The sequence below is a fragment of the Neopelma chrysocephalum genome, unplaced genomic scaffold, assembly GCF_003984885.1.
Source record: "Neopelma chrysocephalum unplaced genomic scaffold, ASM398488v2 Primary Assembly neopelma1_26, whole genome shotgun sequence".
Classification (NCBI taxonomy): domain Eukaryota; kingdom Metazoa; phylum Chordata; class Aves; order Passeriformes; family Pipridae; genus Neopelma; species Neopelma chrysocephalum.
The window spans coordinates 8,397,524-8,423,260 of NW_020897695.1; the positions used below are offsets into that span (position 1 = coordinate 8,397,524).

At 39.2% G+C, this 25,737-nt stretch overlaps 1 protein-coding gene across 8 annotated transcripts in view; it reads left to right on the top strand.

Annotated features, from left to right (window-relative positions):
• RBMS3 (RNA binding motif single stranded interacting protein 3) overlaps positions 1–25,737 on the top strand; it is a 601,210-nt gene that overhangs the window by 317,395 nt on the left and 258,078 nt on the right. For all 8 annotated transcript variants that reach the window (XM_027675444.1, XM_027675445.1, XM_027675443.1 and 5 more), the window contains one exon: positions 21,105–21,196. In XM_027675444.1, coding sequence (XP_027531245.1) covers positions 21,105–21,196 — 92 coding nt within the window. The remainder of the gene's footprint in view (positions 1–21,104; positions 21,197–25,737) is intronic.

The following is a 25,737-nucleotide window of genomic DNA, read 5'->3' on the forward strand; positions in this document are numbered from 1 at the left end:
CCGTTAGACCTGCATAATTCAGATGTCATGAATAGGAGTGAAAGCCTAGTAGAGTCTTGCAATCTTTCTGCAACATCAAGACACAAGTCCCAAGGAAAGGATTTATTTAAATTAAATGTAAATGGTATGAGTATATATGTTTGTATATATATATATGTATATGTATATATATATGCATACACTTAGCTGAAACAAACTCTACACAAATGTGAGGTTTAGAGATGAATTTAATCAAGAGGATTTTTGGCCTTAAATACTCTAACATATGCATATTTTTGTGAGGAAAAACCCTTTTTTATTTTCTTGTGTTGAAGAAGTTTTTTTATTGTGAGTCTGATTAACCAGAGCACCTAAATGCTGGTTTTACACTAAGTGTGTGCTTTAGGGAATCCTGGCTCCATGAAAAGAAGCTGATCAGACAGTATTTTGAACCATGAGGAGCTTTCTGTGAAATAAGCTGACAACAGCTCCTTAACCAGTTGAAGACTGGAAGCACAAGCCTGCATAATCAGCAATGGTCCTGCTGCCAATAAGTAAGACTGGATAGTCAATCTGCCAGCTGGCATCTTCCCTTCCCTCTGAATTTTGATTATTTTTGCAACAATGATAGTAAAACTTTGTGCTTTGCATCTGAGAAGCTTACAATGCTTTACAAATGCGTGATAACTGGTTAATTGGATTAGTTAGTCTAGTTGCCAAAAAGTGAATATAAATGTATTACTCCCATTTTACAGAAAAAGAAATTGAGGCTGCAAGAGGTTAAGTTATAGGAAGGTCGGCAGACTGTTTAGCATTGGTGTTGTGAAGGGAATAAAAAGGATAAGCTCAACTGATAAACAGAAAGGGAGATAAAATAGGGTAACATTCCCTCTTTGGTGATCTAGGGCAATCGCTGAGACTGTATCTTTTATTTTACTCTTTGGATTTTAGCCCTGTGAGCTGGACCAACGCATCCTTCCTTTCTGAGAGGAAGGAATAATTCCTCCAAAGATGAAGCTGAGATAAAAATAGATAGAATTGTTTAGGTTGGAAAAGACCTTTAAAATCACTGAATCTAACCATTACCACAGCACTTCCAAGTCCATCACTAAACCATGTCCCCAAGTAACACATCTAGGCATCTTTTAAATACCTCCAGGGATGGTGCTCAACCACTTCACTGGGCAGCCTGTTGCAATGCTTGACAACCATTTCAGTGAAGAAAATCTTCCTAATATCCAATCTATACCTCCTCTGGCACAACTTAAGGACATTTCCTCTTGTCCTATCTCTTGTTATTTGGGCAAAGAGACCAACATTCACCTCTCTACAATCTCCTTTCAGTAGTTATAGCGAGCAATAAGGTCTTCCCTGAGCCTTCTCCTTTTCTTCAGGCTTAACAACCTCAGTTTCCCCAGCCACTCCTCATAAGACTTGTACTTTTAAGACTTTTTAACATTACTATTTTTACTAAGAAGATGGATGTAGCTTGTTAAGATTATGATGTAAGTGGGGCCAAAAGAATTAGAAAAGTCTTACTTAGGCTGTGGGAAAAGTAGAAATATTTGTAAGACACTTGCTGTGCTAACCTGAGTCTGCACTGACCCGTTTCCCTGGGTCCTGCAGCTATATTTGTTCCAGCAAGCAGACTGGCTTGTTTGGAGCTCTTTCAGGGATCCCTGCACATTTCTACCCTGGATATAAATGCCATCAGGCTCAGTTGCACTGAGGGCAGTAGTGACCTCCAGCAGCAACAAAGCAAACTTGGTGCCGGTTTCTCTGTGACTGTAATGCATTCAACTGTTATTGATCCCCTGCTAGGAAACAGGCTTTCCACATGTGAAGTTACAGTCATTGTCCTTTTCTCAGTTTACTGCCCTTCCCTTGCACAGGGAGATTTGGAAATTTATGTGTGTAGTGTAAGAAGCAAGTTATTGTATTTTAGATTAAAAACAGTGGAACTGTCCTTGAAAGGTACAACCTAGGGCAGTAACAATGAAAATGGGCTTAAATTGTTTTAGTTAAGAAGAGATTAAGAAAAATGCTTTGATCTCCCATGGCAATGACAAACTTTAGGAGATGTACCTGAAATCTGTAATGCTTTCTTCCGCTTTCAGTTAAGATCACCAGAAACTGAAAGACTTATTTTTTTGCATTTTTATTTCAAAGAGAATCTCATTGAGGGTGAGTGAAATGCTCATTAAATTGAGCCAGCTTGGTAGTTAAAGTGGTTTCCAGTAGCTAACTAATCTGTTGGGCATCACCCATAATCAGAGAATGATGATTATTATAGTCTGTGTCTGTGCAGTGAGTTGTTTGTTTGGTGGTATGTCTGTATCAATCCACATTTGGATTTGAGTGATAGTGCATATGTATTATGCAAATTTAAGGGAGCACTTCAGGATTTATTAAGGTGCTACATACTTGGTGTGGGTATGTTGTCAATATGGTAAATTACACCAACTGAAAACTTGACCTCTTATTTTTATTTAAAAGTTATTTTGCATACATATAATAATATGCATGCTTGTATGCTCTGCCTGCTTTGTAAGGAAAAAGAATTAAAGGAGAAAGGATGCCTTGGTTTTAATTCATTCAGCTCCTTAAGATATACATAGTAGCACATTGCTTTAAAATGATATAAGAGAGCAGAACAATTAGAGGCAAAAAAAATCATGCTTTCCAGCTAAAACTTGCTTTTCATTGTACCAGCTCACTGTGGTTTGCCTGCATGACCCAGCTGCAATGAATGGAATCGAGTAAGAGCCTTTTGCCTCAGTCTTTCCTATGTGGTAACAGGAAGAAGTAGTGGTGACAGTCATAGCCTTCATCATCACTGGGAGAGAACAGAGAGGGGAGGGAAAGAAAGACCAAGAGCAAATGAGAACAATATTTGGCGCAAATTAATTTCCTGACCAAACACTTGGTATTTTTGTTCCGAAGGCCTCTGGCTTGCAATGAAAATGAGCTAATCCCTATTAAGTCTTTCTGGATTTTGACTGGGAAGTGTTTGGTTGAATGAATGAGCTTTGAGAGAAGCTTTTGTCCATGTTGTGTTCTCATTAACAGTGTTCTCATTAGTGGAGCCTTGTGATAAAAATGGATGCATTGCCCTAGTTTTTATTTATTAGAACTAAAATCCAATGTGCAAGTATTCCTGATTTTTTTTAATTTCCTTATCCACCTGTGTTGTGCCTTGCATGAGTGCCTCGATACCCTGTCCCTTCCTCTGTGTACAATCCAAGTGTAAGAGTCTCGTCCTCCTTTCCCTTCCTTTTTTCTTCCTTTGGCACATGCCATAAGCTGGCAAGATCTTGCCCCACACTGTAAGCTTGGTGAAGGCTAAATAGTGACACTTGTGGAGGGACATGTTCACCCTGCCCAAATTTTGAAACAAACACAAAAGTCTCAGTTTGAAAACTGGTTTCTTTAGGCTCTGTAGAGAGCTCTCTGCGGAGAGAAACTGCTTCAGAGGTGGTTCAGAAAATGAATCTAGCATTGGTGCTCTGACATGTCCTACGAAGGAGCTACTCTCCATTTCCTCTGACACACGAGGAACAAGAGTTCCTGTCCTCGTAAATTAGTCAAGATTACCTGAAGCTGGGGAAAACTGAGGTTTGGAAGCTGAGCTATCTTCGATTGTGCTTCAGTGAATAAGTTTTCTCCTGTAGCAACCATACTTGAGAAAAAAAAAAAATCTTCTAATACATGTTCCTTTGATAAAAAATAATTATTTTAAGTATGTTCAGAAACTTTCCAAGGCCCCAAGTCCATCTTGAATGTTTTTTAGCTATGTTTATAGGACAGAAGCAAGTGTCTGTGAAGCAAGTTGCAGCAGGGAATTATGCAGGCAACCAAAGGCTGTGACATCAGCAGAGTATTGTCTTTCTCAACCTGCCCTAGAAATGTGCTGCAACCCCAAACTGCAGCATCTGTCAAGATAAGGTTTCAATTTCTTTGTTCTGTGCCTTTGGCCCTTCAGCTTCGATCAAGCTATCCTTTGCATTGTGGGGTGTTGATAACAAAGCCCCTCCTGAGGCAGCTAGACTGAATCTTAAAAAGTTGATTACCATGTTGGAGTATTAAAAATGTACATACAGCACTTTATGGGCTTGGTCTTGCTTGAGATATAGGGCTGGACTCCTTCCTCAGAGAAATTTTCCATTTTAGTACTTAGTACTTTCTGTTTCTGTTTATCTGGAAACTCTGGCATTTTCTCTGTCTAAAAGTCTCATTAGTAGTAAGACTCTCATGATATTTTGGCAAGTCTACTCCACATTTTGGATAAAATCAGTGAGTACAGAAACGTATTGGACAAGAAGTTTTTTTTTTTAACTGAAAGAAAGCTTAAATTCCAAGCGAAGACTTGGGTTAGTTTTTCTTTATTTTTTTCCCTAATTGATTCATTTCTTGCACTATTATTGCAAAAAAAAAAGACTTATCTGCTTATTTTTAACCTTTTTTCCAAAGTCCTTGTAGTTTTCCATCTTAATAGCTAAATTAGCAGAGAAAGTAAATTGGGGGCTGGTGAGGCTAAGAAAACAGGCTAGGGAAGAGGGGATGATGGAAGAAAATGGCAGAAAGACATAAAACGCAGTAAAGGAAAGATTTGTTTGAAACATAGCAGGAAGTATGAGAAAACCAGAAAATCTGGGGAGAAAAAGCAAACAAACAGGAAATGAAAAGAATTGCATAGCTAGAGCATGAGGTCTTCACTCCTTGCCTCTATTGGTATGCTTATGTATTTGCTGGAAGTATACAGGGTTTTATAGAAACATTTTCCCTCTTGTCATCCCTGGATAGAATGATTCCTTTGAAATGACTTACAGAAGTGAAAAAGTCATTAATCAAGCCATCTTCCTAGCCTACTTGTAAGTCTTTCTCTTTTTAAGTCACCTTAGAGGAGCAGGGAGAGGAGGAGCTGGAAAGTGAAGAATAGGAGGGATCATCTCAGGGCTGGAAAGAAAATAGACAAGTCTGTTTGGAAAAAAAAGAAACAAAAAAAGCAGCCTACCACACAGCTTCCCAGTACCAATGTATCTCTAAAAAAAGGGAGAATATGATCGTGTGTGTTTTGCTAGAGGAAGGTCCATAAAAAAAAAAAAAGCTATCAACTTTTAAAAATATTATTTTCTACTTTATTTTATATGTGTAAAAATAAAGGGAAAACTTAAATGAAGCACTTAGTTTTATTTGTGCTTGTTTGGATGGTATGATGGCCAGGAATTGTTTGTTTCAAGGGAGTCTGCTTCACCTCTTTGTTCTGCTATGGGAACAAGTCTCTCATACTGTTTATGTCTCAAGACCCATGCCAGAAGTCTGCAGTTCTTGTCTTCCTGTGCAGAACCGTTTTGCTTGGCCGTGAGCATAAAAGCTCTAGGGAGGCATTGTCTATTAAGGCTAATTCTGTTGCAGCCTTATCCAATGCTTTTTGTCTTTTGTGTGGCTCTCTTGCACTGTGTAGTTTGGCTGTTGTTATAATCCCTGTGCCTCTGGCTTATGAAATGTTGTGCTGGTTCAGTTACTTTCCAGTGGCCATGTTCCATACGTTCTTTCTCAGAAGTTCTCAGAGTTTAAATGTATGCACTGATCAATCTGACCTACACAGAACCAGCTACAGAATTTTGTGCAGCAGTCCCAGTAAATTCAGGCTGAATCCAAGCATGCCTGGTACTGACTGGAAGGTGGGGCCAGTGAAGATCTCAAAACAAGTTGTGCAGGAACTGGGGTTTTCAAAAGCATCTGAGCATCTCGGAACAGACAGTGCAGTGCTGTACTGAACTGCGTAGGCCTGTCCAAACTAGCACTGAAACAATGACGCAGTGGTGCTCTGCTAGACCTTTTTATACTTGAGAAACAGGCCTAAATATCCTGGAAGGACCACACTGTTAATGCACTGCTCTGCCAGGTGGGCATACAGCTTTGTTCAATGCTGGTGGGAAGGTCTCTAATGGATGCTGGTGAAATGTGCTGTGGGTGTGCCTGTTGCATTTCAAGAGCAGAAAATTCCACTGACTTCCAGTGGCAGTTCTAGAAATGCTGCTGATTTATTAGAATGTTTCTGATAATCCCCCTCTAACTGGCTTCTTTTGTGGTCCACACTGGTTGTTGCTGTTGGCAATGCTGAATAATGGTGATTATGTATTATAGTATTATATATTATAGTATTATGTATTATGTATACTGTATTATGTATATACAGTATTATGTAAAGTCCCAGAGAACCCAAAGAAAATCAAAGTGCTGTGGTTCTGCATGATCTCTACATATGTATTAAAAAAACACCTTGCCCCAAGATCTTACTACCACATACATGTTTTTTGATGTTCCACAGAGAAACAACATATATTGAGGAAATGATTTTATTCAAATTCTTAAGAGGATACTGTGATGAAGAGCTTTGGTGCTACACGCAGTATCTGGGATAATATCCAAAAAGCCCAGATGTTTAGTCTTCAGTGGCTTCATTTTAAGCTATTAAATGTGGAGTTTATTTTTTGGTTGGAAGTTGACTTTTTCTCAATTTTCCTTGCATACACTGAAATTTTGACTTTCCTGAGGGAAGCTTGATTCTGTTGCTTAGCCCATTAAACAAGTGCAATGCACTTGTGCCGCGTGTATACATCAGGATTGGAATTACAGGATTTGCTGGACTTCTTTTTTTTAACTTATTTAAAAAAAAAAATTAGTTTTCATTGTCTGGGACAACAATGCCTTGATGCAATAAGTGCAGATTTCCTAAATGACAAAATTCCTGATAGGAAAGTGAAATGGGCATGCTAATTAAATGTAATTGCAGTGTAGACTAAGGGAGGGAAGGGCTGCCTAACACCATAGTCTGTCTCCCATCATATCACACTGTCATATTTTGCATGAGGTCCTTCATCTACTCCACCTGCTTGTTTCTAGATAAAGGCAAAGAAAGGCTACTTCTTTTTCACATGCAGCCATCTGGGGAGAAAAAAAAGAAAAAAAATTAGTAATAAAATTAAAGGACAGAATGGTATGGTTTCTAGAAGGCTAGGGAGATTTTCCAAATGTCCTCCCTGTCTGTTGCTGGAACCTCATGTTGTCTTCCAGTGCAGCAGAGAGCGCTAGGGAGGGTGAGGCTGTTGTGCCCTGTGACTAGATATGACAGTGGCAATCCCCATTTCCTTCAAAGATTCCAAGCCTGGCATGTGAGAGAATCTGCATCTCTAGGGAGTGATTACTTGAGTTAGACAACCCCCTCCCAGAGGGTTATGAACATGAGGACTGTTTTATCCTTTCCCAGCCACATACAGGGAGCTGTACCCCCCACCCTCACCCTTTAGCAGTAAAAAATATACCTGCTCTCAGAGTCATATAACACAATATCATCTCAATGTAATAGAAATACCCAATACAGGATGATCTGATTGCATTATATGCAGAAATACATGGGTATGCCATCTCCTGATTGATGCACCTCCTGCCTGTGTCACCTCTGGAAGAAAGATTTCCAAGTCTTTCCCTAGAAATACAAAATGGCATTTTACAGTATAATTAATACTAGAAAGGTATAAGGGTAGATTAGCAAGCTGCTGCCAAGGCTGCCACCTCTGTGTAATGGAAATGAGATGGGTTGCTTTTTGTGGACACCCTTTTGATCATGGACCCTGAGTAACAACTCTGTGTTCATTTTTTCAGCCAGCTAGTACCTCATCATCTTCCTCCACACCTTACTGCTTTCAGCATCTAGTCATGGTGTGGGAAGCTACTTTCCTTTGCATTTGGTCACAAAAAAGGCTTTGAGAGCAACAGGCCAGTGACAAAGCAAGCAGCCTGCAAATTTTGTAGTGCATTTATACTCTAAAGAAAGCACAATCGTGCCTGCCGGATATTTGTCTGGCTAATTCTTGCTGTTGACAGGAAGCAGACATTCAGTCTCAAAACATTTACACATCTCTGCATTGACTACACCAACATGTATTTGGAGTGTGTGTGAGAGGAGCGCTGCAGTGCCTTCGACTGTTCTGTCTCGCCTGCTATAGTGAATGTGGGCCAGGCGACTGACCAAGAACCTACACATGCAAGTGTCTGAGATTCAGCACCATTTCTTGAAAGGCTGAAAACTAATTTTAGATTACTGGCTCCTTATTTCTTTGATCTGGTGTATCAATGCCCTTCTGGGCATTTCAAATGTCTTTTGCTCTTTTTGTGCAGTTTGGCTTCCAGGGCAAAATATGTTTGTTGGGTTTGCGTGTTCCAGCAAAACTCCTCGCTGCTTCCTCTTTCATTTTTTGTTTATTTGATGTTCTAAGCTGATGCACAACCGATCTCTGCAAACTGAGATCCTACTACAGACCTGGGCATCTCTCAGTAATTTTCTGTGTAATTTATAAAAAATGTGATATTTCTAATAATAAAATATCACTCATTAATAACAAAATATGATTCTATCTGAATTACCTTCACTTTCATTTTTAAAAAGAATGCTTTAGCACATAAAATCCCCCATCCTCACGTTTATCTTCTATTATTAATAGGAATTATTATTAAATGCATACCTTAAATAGGATTCAGGGGGTGAAAGTTGTCTTCCATTGTATATTTGGCCTTTCACTGGCAATATATATCGATGAGTTTGCTTTTTAGTTAAATCCTTAAAGGTATCCAGGGATCCTAAATAAAATAGTTTTATGTTCAGAGGATGCCTGAAAATTTAGGAAGAGCTACTGAAGATAGTCACCACTGATGTAGCTCCTTGTTGATATTCTTATGATCTGAATACGGGATTGGACATACCAATCAGCATCATTGGCAACACCCACCATCCCCTCTACTTCTAAGGTATATACCAGATTTCCCATTTCTTCATTAATGATATTGCTCCCAAAACTCTTGGTCTACTCTGGCCTCCAATCGGGAGGTCTGGAGGCACACCATCTATAACGCAGCTGTCTCCTTTGAGAACGCATGCAGGATCACTCTTGAGGAGAAAAGACAACGCAGAAAGAATCGTGTCCTGCAGAATATACCACCTAAGGAGTCTTTCTGCTGTGCCTTTTGCAATCGGATATGTCTATCTCATATTGGCTTCATTAGCCACCAGCGTGCTTGTAACAAATGTGGATAGAGCCTTCCTTAATCTTCGTTCGCGAAGCCTAGCCATGATGACACAAAGTTGAGAAGCATTATGCAATTACACAGATAAATAATTAGATGATCACAATTAGACTGGATTCTAAGAAACAGAGAACAAATCCAAGAGTAAAATCATGTATTTAGGAAGTAGGAGAAACTCTGCGTGAAAAGTTGGAAACTTATCTGGAGGCAAAGTATCAGATGATCTTGTAAATGCCCAAGCCAATAATGGGCACCGTTCTGAAGGCAACGAATATGGTACAAAGATTTATCAGGTGAGATCATTCCAGTAGGAAAAGGATAATATTAAAAGAATTGTGTAATTCACCAGTATAACCCCATGTGATCATCTAGTGTAGAGTTTTCATCATCCACATTCCAGGAAGCCCCGGGATGCCTCTTGCAGTCCCATATTTTTGCCTTTTTTCTCTACAAGCTCTGTGAAAGCTTGTGAACATGAATTTCAGTGTGCAAGAAGCTTCCTACACATTGGCATTTGTACACAGGGGATTGTGCTCCTGCTGGTTTGACCTCCTGATGCCTCACAGTCATCATCCAGCTGGCTTCAGTATGCGCTCTGGATAGCATCTTCATTAGACCTTTGTGGTCTGTGACCCCCACATACTGTACCAGCAGGTGATGTTAAATGCAAGCTGACACTAGTTACCTTAAATTCAAAGTAGGAAGGAAGGAAAATGTTTGCTTAAGATTCAAATATATTATTCACTTTATTCTTTTTCTTGTATTAGAGATATGTGATTTATAATTATGGGTAACTTCTAGTAGTTCAGAAATTCAGATTTGATTAAAACCCAGCATTTCACCCACTTTATCTGTGTCTTCCGCTTACCTAGATTGTAGAACTATCTTGAATCTGAAAAAATAATACCATTTTTGAACTTAAGGCTGCAGATAAGTATGGTATGACAAAAGGCTCAGAAGGTACAACTAGTATTTAACCACAAAAAGAGAAGAACACCCTGGGCTATATAGCTATAAAACTATAAGGATACTTAAATTCTGATCATCTGAAATGCTGTCTAAGTCCAAAATCATTGGGCACTGAATGTACGCAGTGTCTTTAACATAGATTTTGTTCTGGTCTGTGTATTGTGGCTTATCCTGCTCTGTGCTGCCCATCTCTGCTGTGCTTTCCCTCCATAGCACAGGTGTAATGCTGGTTGTGACCACCAGTCATTTCTTGAAAGCACATTGACCTCTTGCTCAAAGGTCATCAGTGTTTTAGCATTATGGTGATGGTAGTATCAGGATCCTTTTCTTAGTATCAGAATCATGAAATATTCAGAAGGTATTGCTCATCTCTGCCTAAAGCTCCAAGACATCATGAGCGTTGATTGGTTGAAATAGGAGCTCTTTGCATGTTATCCAAAATGTTTATCATAGCAAAGGTTGATATGCCAGAATTGGCCAACTGGCATGAAAAAAACATTTCACTTTCTTGGGAAAGTGCTATCACTTTTATGCCTTTTAGAAACTCTAGTTGATTTCTGAATTACAAGTGGTTTGCATAAAGAACATAAATTGCTGTGCTCTTTATCACTGCTTACTGTATGACAAATATACAGTCCAATTCTTCAAGTGCGATGTCTTGAAAATGAATGTGTATTTGAAATGAAAACCATTTCAGTACTTGAACATCCTCCCTCTGAAACAGACTGGATAATAACATGTTCATCACCTTGGATTATTTTAATATTTCCTGAAGCCTGCACAAGATGCTTTCTATTTTCTTGTCAAAACATACTGAAAAGAAAATTATTTTTAATAAAGTACAGTAATCACTGTGTGATCACCAAATGCATCTTCTCTTGTCAGGTTGTTTCTTCCTACTCATAAGTATTTGTGGTTACTTAATGTTAAGATTGCTGAGCAATCCAGTGCTGGGAGGAAGAGAATGGAATATTTCATTTCTTACAAAGAGCCCTGGGTGATACAGAACATCCTCCTTTGCCTCCTAGAATAGTATCATTGTTTAAAATGAATGCTGGAAGAGTTGACTGCTGAGAGATTTCATTTTCCACCTTCCAATATTTCATTGCTGTCTTCCATAGGTACTGTACACTGGAAGGAAAGCACCCATTGATTCACTGTTTTGTCTGTCCATAAATGCCTGCTGGAGTGCCATGCCAGATACCAAGCCTAAAAGATGCATGACAGTATTAACATTCATTTCTAACTAGTCGGGAGCACTGGAGTTAGTCTCATAGTTTCCTAGGTTATATGTCCTTTTGGTGAACAGCTGGAGGATAACTTGCTTAGCTTCGGGTAAACTGAAGTCCAGTATTTAGAAGAGAAAATTGGTTGTCTAATACAGGCGCTGGGAACTTTCAGAGGTAATGGCTGAATGATTTTTTTCTAAACTGTTTCTGTACACCAGGTTTTTCACTCAAGTCGCTCAGCTCTAAAATAAGTGATGGACAAATCTCAAGAGATTTGGTTTCATATCTTACCCAAACATTATCCAGGCTAAGTAAAGCTCTGGAGTCTGCATAACTGAGCATGAAAGCTCAGAAGAGCAGACTTTCTCATGAGAGTGTCAGTGTTTCCTGCCGGGCTGGAAATACCAAGAAAATATTCTTTCTTGTGGTATTTTGAAACTTCAGCATCTGGATGTTCCTGTAATGAGAAAGAAAAGTGACTATGAAAAATAGTGTTTAAAAAGTGAACCCTTTTTCAGTCTTGGGTGCAAGGGTTCCTTTCAAATTTTTCGGTGAAGCTATTAATCGATTCCATAACTCTGTATCTCAAAGTAGGTGATCTAAATCTGAAACTGCAAGTTCTGGCTATTTTGTACTGGATATTGCAAAATATCATCACTTCTGAGTAATGGAGTATTTCTTCACTTAAGGAAAGAAACAGCTATTGTATCCTTCCCTCCCTTTTATGTAAATATGTAACTAAGCACTGCTTTCGTAGTACTTGTTTTTTGGGAGAACATTGTGCTTTATTCAATCGCTGTTTCAAGTGTGAAATTTAGCTCAGCTGCAGAGCCACAATGAATGTCTTATGGTAAACAAGTCTAGTGAAAATAATCTTAATGATTACATTATACAACTAATATATTGATAAAAAATGTTATGGTAGTAAATAACCATAATGTGAAATCATACATTAGTTTATATGGAAACTGTAGATGTGAGCTATCCCTGTATTGAAAAATAGAGTTAATCTTTATTTTGGATTTTGACAGTGAATCAATGAGACTTGCAGAGAGATTTGCTTCAAAAGTTGAAGATGGAAAAGTGTGTTTATCTCTTGTCCTTCTGCCACTGCAAGATTTACAATATGTTCTCTTCTTTATTCAATCCATATTTAGTAACTTGAGCAATGAATTTTCCGTCATTGGCTTTGTATAATTAATCCAAGTCCAGGCTGTTAGGAAATACCAGGAAATATTTCTCAACTTCTCTTTTGGTTTATTTTCACCAACATTTTCATTCTTTGACAGGTCCTCATGAAGTCTTGGGTCTTTCTGTGCTGGTCATGTGCTGCAATTAGGGTGACCCATGAGTATTCACTCACATATAGGTTCACTTTTAAGGCCTCAAACACTTGGCATATTTTTAGGGATAAACAAATAGAGTTCTACCATTTGCAAAATCTGTTTTTTTATGGCTATGTTTGTGCTCTTTCTAGAATCTTCTCCGCTTTGCCAGTCTTTGTGATTCTGAATTGCTAGAAATGCAATGTAAATGTTGAGAGAGAGTAGTCAAGAGCAATATCATTTTCTTGAAAGGTATATTTGCTAAATTTGTAACTACTTATCCCTCGCCCCCTCACTGTTGTTATTGCAACCATATTTCACAGAGAGCTTTTGTCAGTTTTTGAGATCTGCTTATGTTCTTTCAGAGACTGTTTTTGGAAGCATTAACTTTCAGAAAAATCGACATGAATATGCATATACATATAGTTACTTATTTATTGTATAAACACTTCTTTCCCACATACCAAAGTTTTATGGGTTTTATTGTACTATTACCTTTACCTATTGGAGATTACAAAAATGTTTCAATTTAGTAACATTTTAAAATACATGAACAGATCATCGCAAGTTCCATTCTTCAGTTTTGCACAGAAGTATTATCATGAAATACTCATGTAGTTAATAATAACCTGTATTCATATACACTGTTTAAATCAAAGTAATTGAATGTTCAAATTAAGAATGTGTTTGCAAACAGATGTCTAAAAATTGTTCGATAGTTACCTACAGTGTTGTTTTTCTCCCTTTTGTTAAAAAGGGGATTCAAATAATGCAAGAGGTAAAAGAAATCACTGCAGGAACATAATCAAAGTGACAGTTTTGTGCTGTATTTCCATATCAAGCTAAAGCAAACAACAAAAAGTCAGCTATATGTGCATACTTAACAACGTAGGTGCGTCTCTGGGGAGTGATCTGATATGAAGGACTATCTTTTCTTTCTTGCATTTAAGACTCTGCATTTCCAATTATTTTTCTAACTATATATTAGCTGTTTTAATTAAAAGATGATGATTCACCACTTTCTAGCCACCAAGAACAGTTTTATACAGTAGAGGTTTAAAAATAATAATAGTGTAGACTGTTTTACTATTACTCTGAGCATTAGGAGCTGTAGGAATATTTTAGCACAATTTGAACAATGAAAGAAAAGGCCGTTTTCAGTAATTTTGTGTTCAAGGGTGATTCAACCTCTTTGCTTGCTAACTCTAATTTTCCAAGGTTTATAAGACTTTAATTTGATTCTTTAGCTGAGCATAAAACAATGTCTGAAAATTGCATAGTAAATAACTGGATAATCACTTTTTTGTGGACTACCTAATTGTCAGAATGAATACTGTCTTTTAAGAGACACTCTAAATAAATGCTGGGCAAAAGTGAACTTTACAACTCAAATTAACTTAGGTTTTCATGAAATCCAAGTGGTTTTATCTATGCTTGTAGGAGACACAACTCACTGATTATTATATATTTGCTTAGTTGTGTATATTTACTAATGTTTTGGTAAAAACTTTGTGCTGGTATCTTCAAATGTATGTATATACAGATATGTATGGAGGTGACAGCATAAAGTTAAAGTAAGATATTTGTCATTAATATATTTTATTTCATGGTTTTTCAGCAAGTAATTTTGACTACTGCCTCCTCCCTAGGTTGGTATTCCTCTCCCTCACCACATCTCCTTTTGGGGATGGTTTTCAATTTCCAATCTCTGAGCAACATTAACAGAAACATTGATGAAAAAAAGAAAACACTTACTTAAAATAACTCCTTTTTGTCCAAACAACCCTTACACCTCTTGAAGACCCAACCTGTATGATATACTCTGTCTTGTCTGTTCTGGATTTCAGATCGGACATACTTAATTCTAGACGGTCAGAAACCAGGACTGGGAACTTACATTAAAAAGGCATTGTACCCTGGTGGGAAGCAGAGTTCCAAGTGGTCTGGTACATCAGACCCAGAAAAAAGTTTAGGTATAATGGAATTGTTGTAATTACACATAAGCAATTTTGGGTTTATCTTTAAAAAGAAATATCTCCACTATTATGTAATATTATGCAAAATTTACACAAATCTTGCTGCCAAAAGGAGTCATTGTGACAAAGTCAAACTCTACAAGATGGGAAGATGTTAGAGCTGGAGTCCCTCCTTTTCTGTAGCTTCTCTTAAGTTCCAACATCAGTCCCTAGTACAGGAGGACTGGCAGGACTGAAGGTTGTGTGGGACAGCAGTCAGTCGGCCTTTTCCATCTGTCAAGCAGGGTGCAAAGATGTTAACTTAAAGAAACAAAGCACTAACACTTCTGATGCAGTGAGTTTGTTGATGTCAGTGGAACCAGAAGAGCTCCTCAGAATGTGTGAGCTCCCCATCAGTATATTTAGGTACTTTTTTATATATACCGAGACAGGTTACCCATGCACGCTACTTGAACTAATGCACAGACTCCATGCCAGTCTCCTGGCTGAATGGGTCAGGTCTCCGGTCTGTGTTTGTGTGGGGAGGACCTGGAAAACGGAGTGTACTAGTTGTCTTGAATTCAAGTGATTTAAAGCGGCACTTGATCAGAGGTCAGATATTGATGTTTGGCCCTGTGTCAGGGTGAAGCTGAGAGCTCATCATCCCCAGCTTATCTTCCCTCCTTTGTTATGGCTCCTTCTTTTTCAGCCCCCCTCTGGAGGTTACTGTCTTTGCAGAGCTCCAACTGTGCATCATGCCAAGGCGCTCCACTCCTCCCTTCTGGGAAACTACACTTCTTCTGCTCTTCGTTTTTTATTTTATTTTATTTTGACCTGGGTCACCAGGTGGGTGCAGAGTTGTGGCTGGCTGCATGTTGCCCTTTCACACCTGTTGATGGTTGTGGGGCTGTGGGCAAGCTGGTTCTGGGGGCAGCACCAGCAGGAAGGAGGGAGCTGCTGTGAGGACCTGAGAGCATGTGGTCAGGACCAGAAGGAGGACAGAGCAGGCTGACGTGGGTGCAGATTAGTTCAGCAGCCGTGACAGCTCCCTTTCCGATGGCGTCAGCAACAATGACTGCTGAGGGAGTGTCTTCCGTCCAAAAAAAGTACCTTGGTGTGCTAGCTGTAATATGAATTGGGGGACCAAGCTTCCAGGATACCCTGAAACCTCTCTTTCTGTTCCCTTTAAGTAACTAATGCCACTTTCAGCAGCGGTGGAAGAGCTGCCTCAATTCTCCAAAGAGGCAGCAAGGCCCTCCCTCCTGTCACTACACAAGTGGAGCTCCCCGGAGGTGAAGTGTAAAAGTCCATGTGTGCCAGTGGGAGCTTGCCTTTGCTATATGCCACCATCCAGCACTTCACAATAATTGTGGGAACCACAAGTGGCAGGCAGGCCCTTAAATTATTTGGCATTATTCCTAAGTACCTGATCAGTCAGGGCAATTCAGAGTTTCATATCTAAGAGCTCTACCCACCTGCAATTACTTAAATCCACAAAATTGCACCTATAGGTATTTGCAGGCACAAAAATGTTGGCATAAAATTAGAGGCCATTTCCTAAAACCTGTGCCGAAATTTTGATGATGTACTGTATGAGGGGTTGTTATTTTGAAATGGATTTGCGGAAAGCAATTGAAAATCTCCAGGCATCCCATCTGTGTTTAAAGTAACAACAATAACAAAACTTTAAATTAGCATAGGAGATTTAAGACATTTCAGGAAAACATTGATTAAATCTGCCAATGAAATGAACGTGTTTGGCGAGTGACCTAATTAATGTATACTTGGTTCTTTTTCACTGCACTGCTTACCACTAATTGCTGTTCTGCTGGTCTTCTCCTGACAAGTAAGAAAAAACAAGGATGAGGGATTTGTTGAGGAAATAGTGACATTCAGTTTTAAATCATTTGAACCTGCTGCCAAGCTTAATTATGGAACTGAGAAACTGAGACCAGGAGGCCCCCAGCTGTTTAGGTTGTAGGAGACGGAGATGTTTAGTGTTTGCCATTGTATTTGGGTAGCACTTATTGCAGCTAGCTATAAACTTGAGTTCGCTGATGCTTAGCTGTTGTCTTTCCCCCAGAGGTAAAAAACCCACTACTTTTATTCCTTAAATTTAATTATTTAGCCCTAATGGCATCAGGCCAATACAAAATTACAGGCATTGTATTTCTTAAAGGAAAGGTTTAACAATTAATCTAGATAGTCTTGTCCTGGGTTTCTTTGAGTGTGTGCTTGCATGTGCATATGGCATTCTACAAAAAAACACTTGGGATCCTGGAATACTTGTTATAGCGTTGGAGTGCTGAAGTCACCCTCAGTGTAAGTGCACTTGAGCTGAGGAGCTCACATTAGTGATAAGTTCAATTCCCATCTCTCAAAGCAGCAGGGGATAACACAGTTTTCCCTGTTTGTGTTTGGAGTTCTTAAAGGAAAAAGGCAGAATGCTTCAGGAAAGAAAGGGGAGATAGTTTTGGTTTTGGTTTCCTGTGGTGGTGATGGATTCTTGGTAGCAGAGTCTGAACGTCCCAGTTTAGAAACCAAGTTTGTTTTTCATGATGTTCTGCATAAAAACTGGAGGGAAAAAACGTAGAATCCATTGACCAGAATGTTTACAAGGCAGTGAACACATAGTAAAAATGCAGGAGTGAGGGGTGGAAGCAAAAAAAGGCTGTGGAATTTGAGGCTAGCAGAAGGAGGGGCTGGTGGGACTTGCACTTGTTTTTAAAGGAGGAAAAGAAATATAGACATTTTCTTAGAGGAGCAGTGTCTAATTGGCAGACTATGATCTGAATTCCTCCTGGGGGATGATTCCAACTATTTTCTTACCTTTTCCCAGGAGGAGCCAAGGAACAGTTATCTGAGTAGGAATGAATGCTGGAGCAGCCAAACTGAGCCACACTGCACCTGCCAGGAGCAGCCACAGCAGCCCAGTTCTGCTGGCGGGGAGCACAGCCTACACCCATTCCTACCATAGCCTGGACGAGAGGGAAGGACTCTCAGCACATAGAGTTCTGTGGTTCATTTACACTATGGGGAACACTGGAGGGGATGTTCCAAGACCCAGCTTTAGGTTTTGTGGGGACTAAACTTGATCTACCCGGACAACTATATGAAAGAAAACGAAAAAATACCGAACAAACAAAAACCCTGAAACTCAAACAGAAAAACTAGCACTACTTTGTTAACGCCCGAGACCAAAAAATGAAGTGAGATTATAAACAAATGAAATATGTTAGTGTAGGTCACCAACATAGGCTATTAACATCTACGTGGAAGAACAGAAACTGTACAAAAAGGCAGCATGCCTGGTTTTCTGTTATATAGCATTGCAGGGTTCTTGTAAGGATACTTGAATGCTGAAACAGCCTGGGAACTTGGCTTCTCTTGCAACAGATTGATGTTCTTTGGACGGGTTTTCAGCCATGGAGTGATTTTGTCCTGTGTGTGGTGGAGAGATGTGTCAGGAGGGGGGAGGGCCAGAAAAAGTTACTTGGAATGGAAATGAGCTTAAGGGAAGGAAAAAGAGCAGCTTTGCAGTGAGACTGGAATGCATAATGGGCAGCTAAAGATATGGGGTTTTTGTCTCAAGACTCTCATTGGACTTTTGAGATGGTTATATAGCCCCTTGTGCCCACTGAAAAAGTGTTTAGAGGATATTCATGGTTTTAGAAATCCTTGACTGATGTTAATATTCAATAATTTACTATGTTAGATATCTTCATCATGGCTAGGCTTCGTGAATGAAGATTTGGGAATGTTAGATATACCTGATATCTATAATGCATAGCCAGAATATTCTTACACATGCTGGTTTATATTTACAATCAGCACTAACTGAGATGTGAATACTTACTGTGCTGTCTAGAAGTCATATAAAAAGTAATTTCCTTTCTATTACTTTGTACATGAAGCCTGCACTGTACACTGATGCTAAATATAAAAATCTAACTCTATTATCTGTTTTTAATGCCAATATTAAAACTTACTTTTGCACTTTCACCTCATAGTTGTTGGGCATAGAAATGGTGAGAAATAAAAACAAATTTAGTCTCTGAGAATCTCACTATCCTAAAAAGTAATTTGCTCTGTGTTTAATCCAAGCCATCCCATGACTTCTCAAGGCATTTTAGATTTCCCACTTGGCAGCTCTGGCTCCTTGTCAGGATCTCTCAACTAGGAAGATGGAAGCTGCATCTAATTGTATCTCTGTCTTCCTCCCAGAAGCTGCTCTCCCAAAGGGCAAAGGCATGGGAGAAATCCAGAGAGGACTCTTGCTCTCTTTTAGCGTGTTTTTTTGGTTCAGAGTGCCATCAGCTTTACTGTTGCTTTGCAGTGAGGAGAGGGCTTGGATAACACTGCAGTGAAAAATGTGGTGTAGAACAAGCTGATTTAAAAATGGCAGTCTCAGTAGCAGTAAAAAGGGAAAATCAAATGGGGGAATCTGAGCAGGTAAAACACCCTTCACATCCCCAAGTTGACCTAACTCTAATGTGCTTCTTCATGGTGGTGTTCATTAGATCTGCTGTCCCAGTGTAGAGTTGTTCTAGGATTTCCCTCCATTTGTAGTAATGCCCTGCCAAAAAAATTCTCCCCAAACAAACAAACAAACAAACAAAAAACCACTCCCCCAAAAAAACCCAACAAAACAAACAAAACCAAAACCAAACAACCCCTCCAAAAAACCCAAACCAAACCAACAACAACAAAAAACCCCCCAAAACAAACCCCCCCAAAACAAAAACCCAAACAAACAAAAAACAAAAACCCAAACAAAAACACCCCCCCCCAAACAAACAAAACCAGAAAACTGAGAGGAGAGAAGAAAAGAACAGAAAGGTTGAGATCTTGACTTGGCTACCAAAATAGTGCTTTTCACAGTCTTGAAGTCAGCAGATTCTTTAATAATTTTTTCTGTTTCTTTTTTCTTCTTTCATTTCATTTTCTGAAAACTATGTGAGTGAGACTTAAGCCAAGAAAACAAAAAGCATTCGTGTACACAAAATTCTTTTATCATTGGACTAACCCCTGCATTTAGTAACACATGCATACCAAAATATTAATAAAGAGATGTTTGTAACTTGAGGGGCAAGGTGATCACAAGCACAAACTCTTATTACCTAGATTTGGTGTGGAGAGGAAGGCGATGAGGCCTCCCAGAAGTAGGAAGAAAAGCTGGGGAAAGAAATACATATGGATACAGCAGGAAATCATATCTGTGGTTGCCTCCTGTATGATGTGTATTGACCTAGTAAATGGAGATGTCTGCAAAGAAGCTGCTATGCTATAAATATGCTTGTGCTAATATTATTAAAGCTTTCAGGCAGTTCAGTTTCATCCATATGGCTTTCCAGGGAGATGCCAAAGATGTGGCCCCTGGCCACAGCTTGTCTGAGCAGCACATGCCTACCTGCGCTGTGATTGCTTATAGGGATGTAGGTTGGGGGTTTCCGTGTGTGGATTGTGAAATACATGCAGCTGCCTAAATCAGTGCTTGGTGAGATTTTTAAATCTTCCTAATTAAGTTGAAATCTTTGTGAGCAAGACATTTGAATGCTGTTGAAAATGAAGGATAGCTCAGTGCTCTAGAAGTTTTGAAAAGTCCATTCTTTGTCCTCCTAGCCCTACTTTATGTCTTTAGGAAAATAAAAATACTTTCAGAGTTGTTGCTATCCAGCTTAACAGCACTGGTGTTGCTCGAACATATCAGTCTTGCTGGTTAAAGGAAGAGAAAATGGAAGGAAGAAGAGAAGATAGGAAGTGACTGTCTGATTAATATACTAAACTAATGCAAATAAAGGGAATAAGAAAGCCACTTAAAAGCAGATGATTATCCCTTATCAATCCCTCAGATCTAACCTCACTAAGCTGCTGTTCAGATGATACCCTAAAGCGGTTCCTGACAGGGATTTGCCCCTTGTTCCAGCAGAGAGAGCAGTGAGATGAAAGGGATGTGGTTTAATCAAAGCTGTGACTTTACTGTCTTACCATCCTCTAGAGCTATCTAGCAGTTGGTTGTAGAGCACACATTGCAATTTCTCCCTGAATTGGTCCCACCTGCTGGAAGGCTGCTCTCCCTGTCCCTGCACAGATGGCCCAGCCTGCTGCAGAGACTTGCTGCCCTCCTCTTCTGAAGCTTAATCCTTGTATAGGTTCAAGGGACAGGAAAAGGGCATTATTTTCTCTAGCTTTGTATCCCAGGAAGGGCCATACTGCTACCTCCTCTTATGGAAGAGATGGGGCAGGACTCCAGAGCACCAGAGAGCCCCACGAGTGTGTGTGCTTATCTGCTGCCAGGGACCATTTATTTTTTAGGACAGATCCAGCCTTCTCTCCTCCTCTGCTGCATACCTTTCTGCACTTTGAATCTTCAGGTAACTGCATTCCCTTAAATCCCACTAGTGTCAGGAGAAAAGATGTGTGAAATAGAAGTGTGGTGGCAGTGCTACTGGAAGACTAGGAGACAGTATGAGAGAATGGACTTTTTAAAAATAAAATCTTTATCTGTTCACATACACATGGATGATACTGAAGATTCTGTTTATCCATTTATTTTTCAGGTTATGGTTTTGTAGATTTTGACAGTCCAGCAGCAGCACAGAAAGCAGTAGCATCTCTCAAAGCAAATGGCGTGCAGGCACAGATGGCAAAGGTAAGAACAACCGTGTTATTGCAGGATTATTTGAGCTGTTGCGTTAAATTTCCAAGAGTTTGTTTTGCTCCTGTTTTTCTTAAGGTTTTGGATTGCTTATTCCAATGATTTTTTCATCCTTTGGCCCCAGTGCCTTATTCATCCTATGGTTGGTTTGTCTGTGTTCTTGAGAGCTGTGTCTCATGTAATGGGCTCTACTCTGGTACTCTTTCTCTGCTCCTCTCTCTGGAGAGTATTGTTAAGATAGAGGGCACCAGAGTGGAAGAGCATTGGAAATGCCTTTGTGCTAACTTCTGGGTGAAAGAGTTGCCTTTTCTTTACCTCAGAGTTGTCTTAATTTGGTTCCTTTGCTTTGGAAAAGTTGCTCTTTTCTGATGTGCCTTGTGGGCTTCTCTGAAGGAGTGACTGACAGAACATAAGGAAAATTTGGTTGATCTGCCTTGGTTTGGCTTCTCCTTGGTTTGTTTAATTTTTTTGAGGACATAAATGGAAGTGTAGCAGGTTGCTGAAAGAATAGTTTCTAAGGGTTGTCTGAAGGTAACTGGCATCTGTTCAGAGGGGCAGCAGAAGCCATAGCAAGTGCAGTGAGCTCAATTACTCTGGTCCTGGAATTATCCTTTTTTCCCAGGCAAAGGGGCTGATGGGGAGACAGTAAATGACCGTTGTGTGGTCCAGCTGTTACCTTTCTGATGGCATAATAATTTGTCTTTGTGCTCTAGACTGTGTCAGCCACCTAAAATGGCTGTTGCTTTGTACTTTAAAAATGCCTTGCCCAAGAATCACAAAAAGCTCTTAATATTGCCTGATTTAGTCTCTGTAGAAATGATGCTGTCCTAGAATCTCAAACAGTAAAAACAAACAGGTAATTACAAAAAAGAGGCAAATTAAGTAATAAACAATTACCATATTTAAAGATTCTCATTTAAAGGAATGCTGACGGTTTAAACCTTTGTTTTTCAACAATATCAAGCATAGTTTTGGTGGTTTTTACAAGAAAAAAAATCATTGCTGGTAAATGAGGTTCTTTTGACTTCTACTGAATTACACTCACTGTGCCTGAAAGAAATTGGATGTCATCCATGTATTTCTGTTTAACAGTGCCCCACAATGTAAGCTAGGCTGTTTTATCGGGTCTTAGTTTTTATTGACACATGGTGATAAAAAATGTTTTTTTCAAATGGGTAAAAGATGGAAAGCTGAAGAATGTGAACTTCTACTAAGGACTGCGCCATTTTATTTCTTAGATATACAGCAGATCCTTGTTAAAATATAGGCAATTTGATGCATTAGTCAAACTGTGAAAAAGAAACCAGACAGGAGATATGTTTTGTCCTACTGATTGATATCAAATAGCTATTTCTAGGGAGGCGTAAATCTATAAAAAAATCTATATAAAATATAAATCCATATAAATCTGTAAAGTTGTAGATTTAAAATTAGAGATTTAAAGATAGGATTGAAAGATAAATCTATGTTTGGTGTTGTCATGATTCAGAACAATGAACAGTTTCAGTACCTTTTATGTGTGGAAACACTGTGGTTTGGATTGTCCAATATTTTAGGGACTAAAAGCAAAGCCTGGTGTTTTCAGAGTGAGAAGGGCTATACCAACCCTTGGTTGGTTTGTTTTCTGGGGACTCTGTGGCAGGAGTAGTTTTCTGCCCTGTGAGACTTTGAGGCGGCTGGTGTGTACACATTTGTTTGCATAAGACTGACTGTATTTTTATTATTTAGCTACGGTGCCTGGAATCCCAGATAGACTCTTTTTAGTGTGTTTGACAGTTCAAGATAAATATACAACTGACTTTTCTTATCTCTGAAAAAAATCTAAGTATTTAGAAAAATGGGGTTTCAAAGGAAATTGAGATGACTCCACACGAAGTACCTCACATTTCTGAGAAGGCAGGGGCCTGGGAAAGCAAATCTATCTGGAGAAACATGTTAGTTCTTGCACATGTTGGAAACCAAGTTGTATAACAGGATTGAAAGACAGCATTACCTGCCAGTGTCTGAATTAACAGTGAGGGCTCAGAAGAGGTTTGAAGAAAGAAGCAGAAGAAAAATTTAGCCTCCACTTCTGGAAGTTTATCCAGAGCAGTTTTATTTCAAGAGCTGCTTTAATTAGTAGTGAATGGTGGCTGTCAAGTGAAATAAAGAGTAAGTCTGAAGAAATTCCCTAAACCTTTTGCATGACATATGTTTAAAAAATAGCGTCAGTGTCCTGTATCTTTTATTCTGCATTGCAATGCAGGGAAACTGCCCCATGTAGAGGCCTGGTAGAAGACAGACTGTAACCTGTATTCTGTGAATGTTAAAAATGTCAGTCCAGTTGTGGATGCTTTTGAATAAAAATGAAAGAGGTGTCGGCCAACTTTTGCTCTGTGCTGGCCTTCTTCAGTAGAGAGAGAAAGTCTGCTGAAGTGTTGGTATCATCTGTGATGTTTTCCTGGAGAGAAATCTTGCTCGGAAAGAGTGGTTCTTTCTCAATTGTAACACAATATAATTTTTCTCGTAGAAATCCAGGAATCTTCTTTGAAAAACAAAAAGGAGAACTGAACCCCCACCCATGTTGGCTAGCAGAAGTATCTTGTGGATACTTGAGTAAAATATACTCATTTTGTCGATGCTTAAATACAGCCACCTCCCTCTTTTTTTATGGCATTTGGACACCATTTTGGCTGATTTTGTTTCTTAGTGCTTTCTTCCATTCTCTGGAAGAAAGTTAAACTCTGGTGGATTGATGCTTCAAGTCCCATCACTATTCTGTTGAGGCTAATACATCCCATAAACCCACAAAGGGAAAAACCCCCTAACCATTAAACATGTTTGGACCTCTCTTTTTGTTCTGATTTGAAGTAGTCAGGAGAGGATTTGGCTGAGAGAGAGGAACAGCAGTATTATGCCTGCAGAGGTAGTGATGGCAGCTGGGAGATGAGGTCTCATGGGCCTATGAACAACTGTCCACTTTGTGGGACAAGGACCCACACAGCCTCCCACCTGCATGAGAGTTGTGTGAGGCTCTTGTACATGTGTGTGTTTTCACCTTGCCTCTTTAGCGTTTCCCTCTCACAGGTACCTGAAGCAGAAACTTTGATTACTACCACTGTCCTACATCCAATAAAGCTCATCTAAGTTGTCCATCACTTTAAGAAGTGCTTATTAAGAATTTAATTTATTGAGGAGAATTAATGCTATGGGGTGTTTTTCTAGCTGGCATGGCTTATTTTACTACGTGCTTCCTGTTTGCCTTTGGACAAAGCAGATTTGCTTTGTGTGGAGCAGATTTGTATGTATGGAGTGCCTGCTTGTACAGGCTTGTAGAGTCCAGGTGGTTTTTTGGGTTTGTTTTCCTACTAAAAATGACCCAACTTATATGTCCCTGGATAATCTCACAAGAATTATTGATTAGTTTGTCTCTTTGTGCTAGGGACTACACAAACATGACACAGGAAAGGCAATGTTTGTGTATATGTTTTATATATCAGTTTGGTTTTTTTCATATGCTCCTTTCCTGCATTTTCTAGAAAAATGTTATAGACAGAATGTGGAAAATTAATGAGAATCTCAGTAATATGGGAGTTGGCTCAGACAAGTAGGCAAGGAAGCCTAGTACACATGAAAAATGTATCAGTGTTCTAATAAAATCTGTAGCCACATCTATTCTTGGGTTTTGCAGTAGTCCTTCACCCAGAATTACACATTCATGAGGACACTTCTTAATCTAGTTTATATGTAAGCTTTTAGTGATGCCGAGGAGTCTAAATCACCTGAAAAATCAATAGAAGTCTGCTGTCTAAATAAATTTGAGCATCTGAGCTTGTGTCAGCCTGAAGATGAACTGTGCAATCAGTTTATACCTTCACAGAACAGACATTTTGGGGTTCTCTATTCCATCTTTTATTTCCAGTTTTAGTCTGCTGTAAGATTGCATAAAGTGGAAGTTCAGGCAAAGGTAGGTTCTTGCAGAGAGTAATACCTTCTTTAATATCTAGCAGCACATCAAGAGTGTTGAAACAAATACATTCACAAAGGAAGTGTTTTCAATCCTGCTGTTATTCCAAATGCATTTATAAGGATTAAAAATGTATTTGATGATGCATGTCTTCTCTGGGTTTTCCTTTTGTATGTCAAATGCATTTAGACATCCTCAGGACCCATGTGAAAAATGTGAACATTGAAGGAATATTTAATTAGCGCTGGCAGTTGTCTAAGTCCATTTCTTGACTACTCTGCTGCAGTAATTGCCATCCAGAGGGTACACTGAAGGAACTGGTTCTGAAAAAGGACTGTGCCGGTAGGCTCTGATGTGTTTTGCTTGACAAGGGAATTACAGAAAGTGATTTTGATTTTTTCACATCTTTCCATCATGCAGAAGCTTAAATACAGAGAGTAATCACCATCTAGGTGAAAGACAAAAGGAAGCTGTTTCCCACTGAACAGAGCCAAGCATGAGAGCTCCTGAAGAGGAACAGAGAGCTGGTTGCTGTATAGTTAAATTGGCAGTTTTTCTCCAAGGACCAAGGAAATGAAAGTCCCACAGA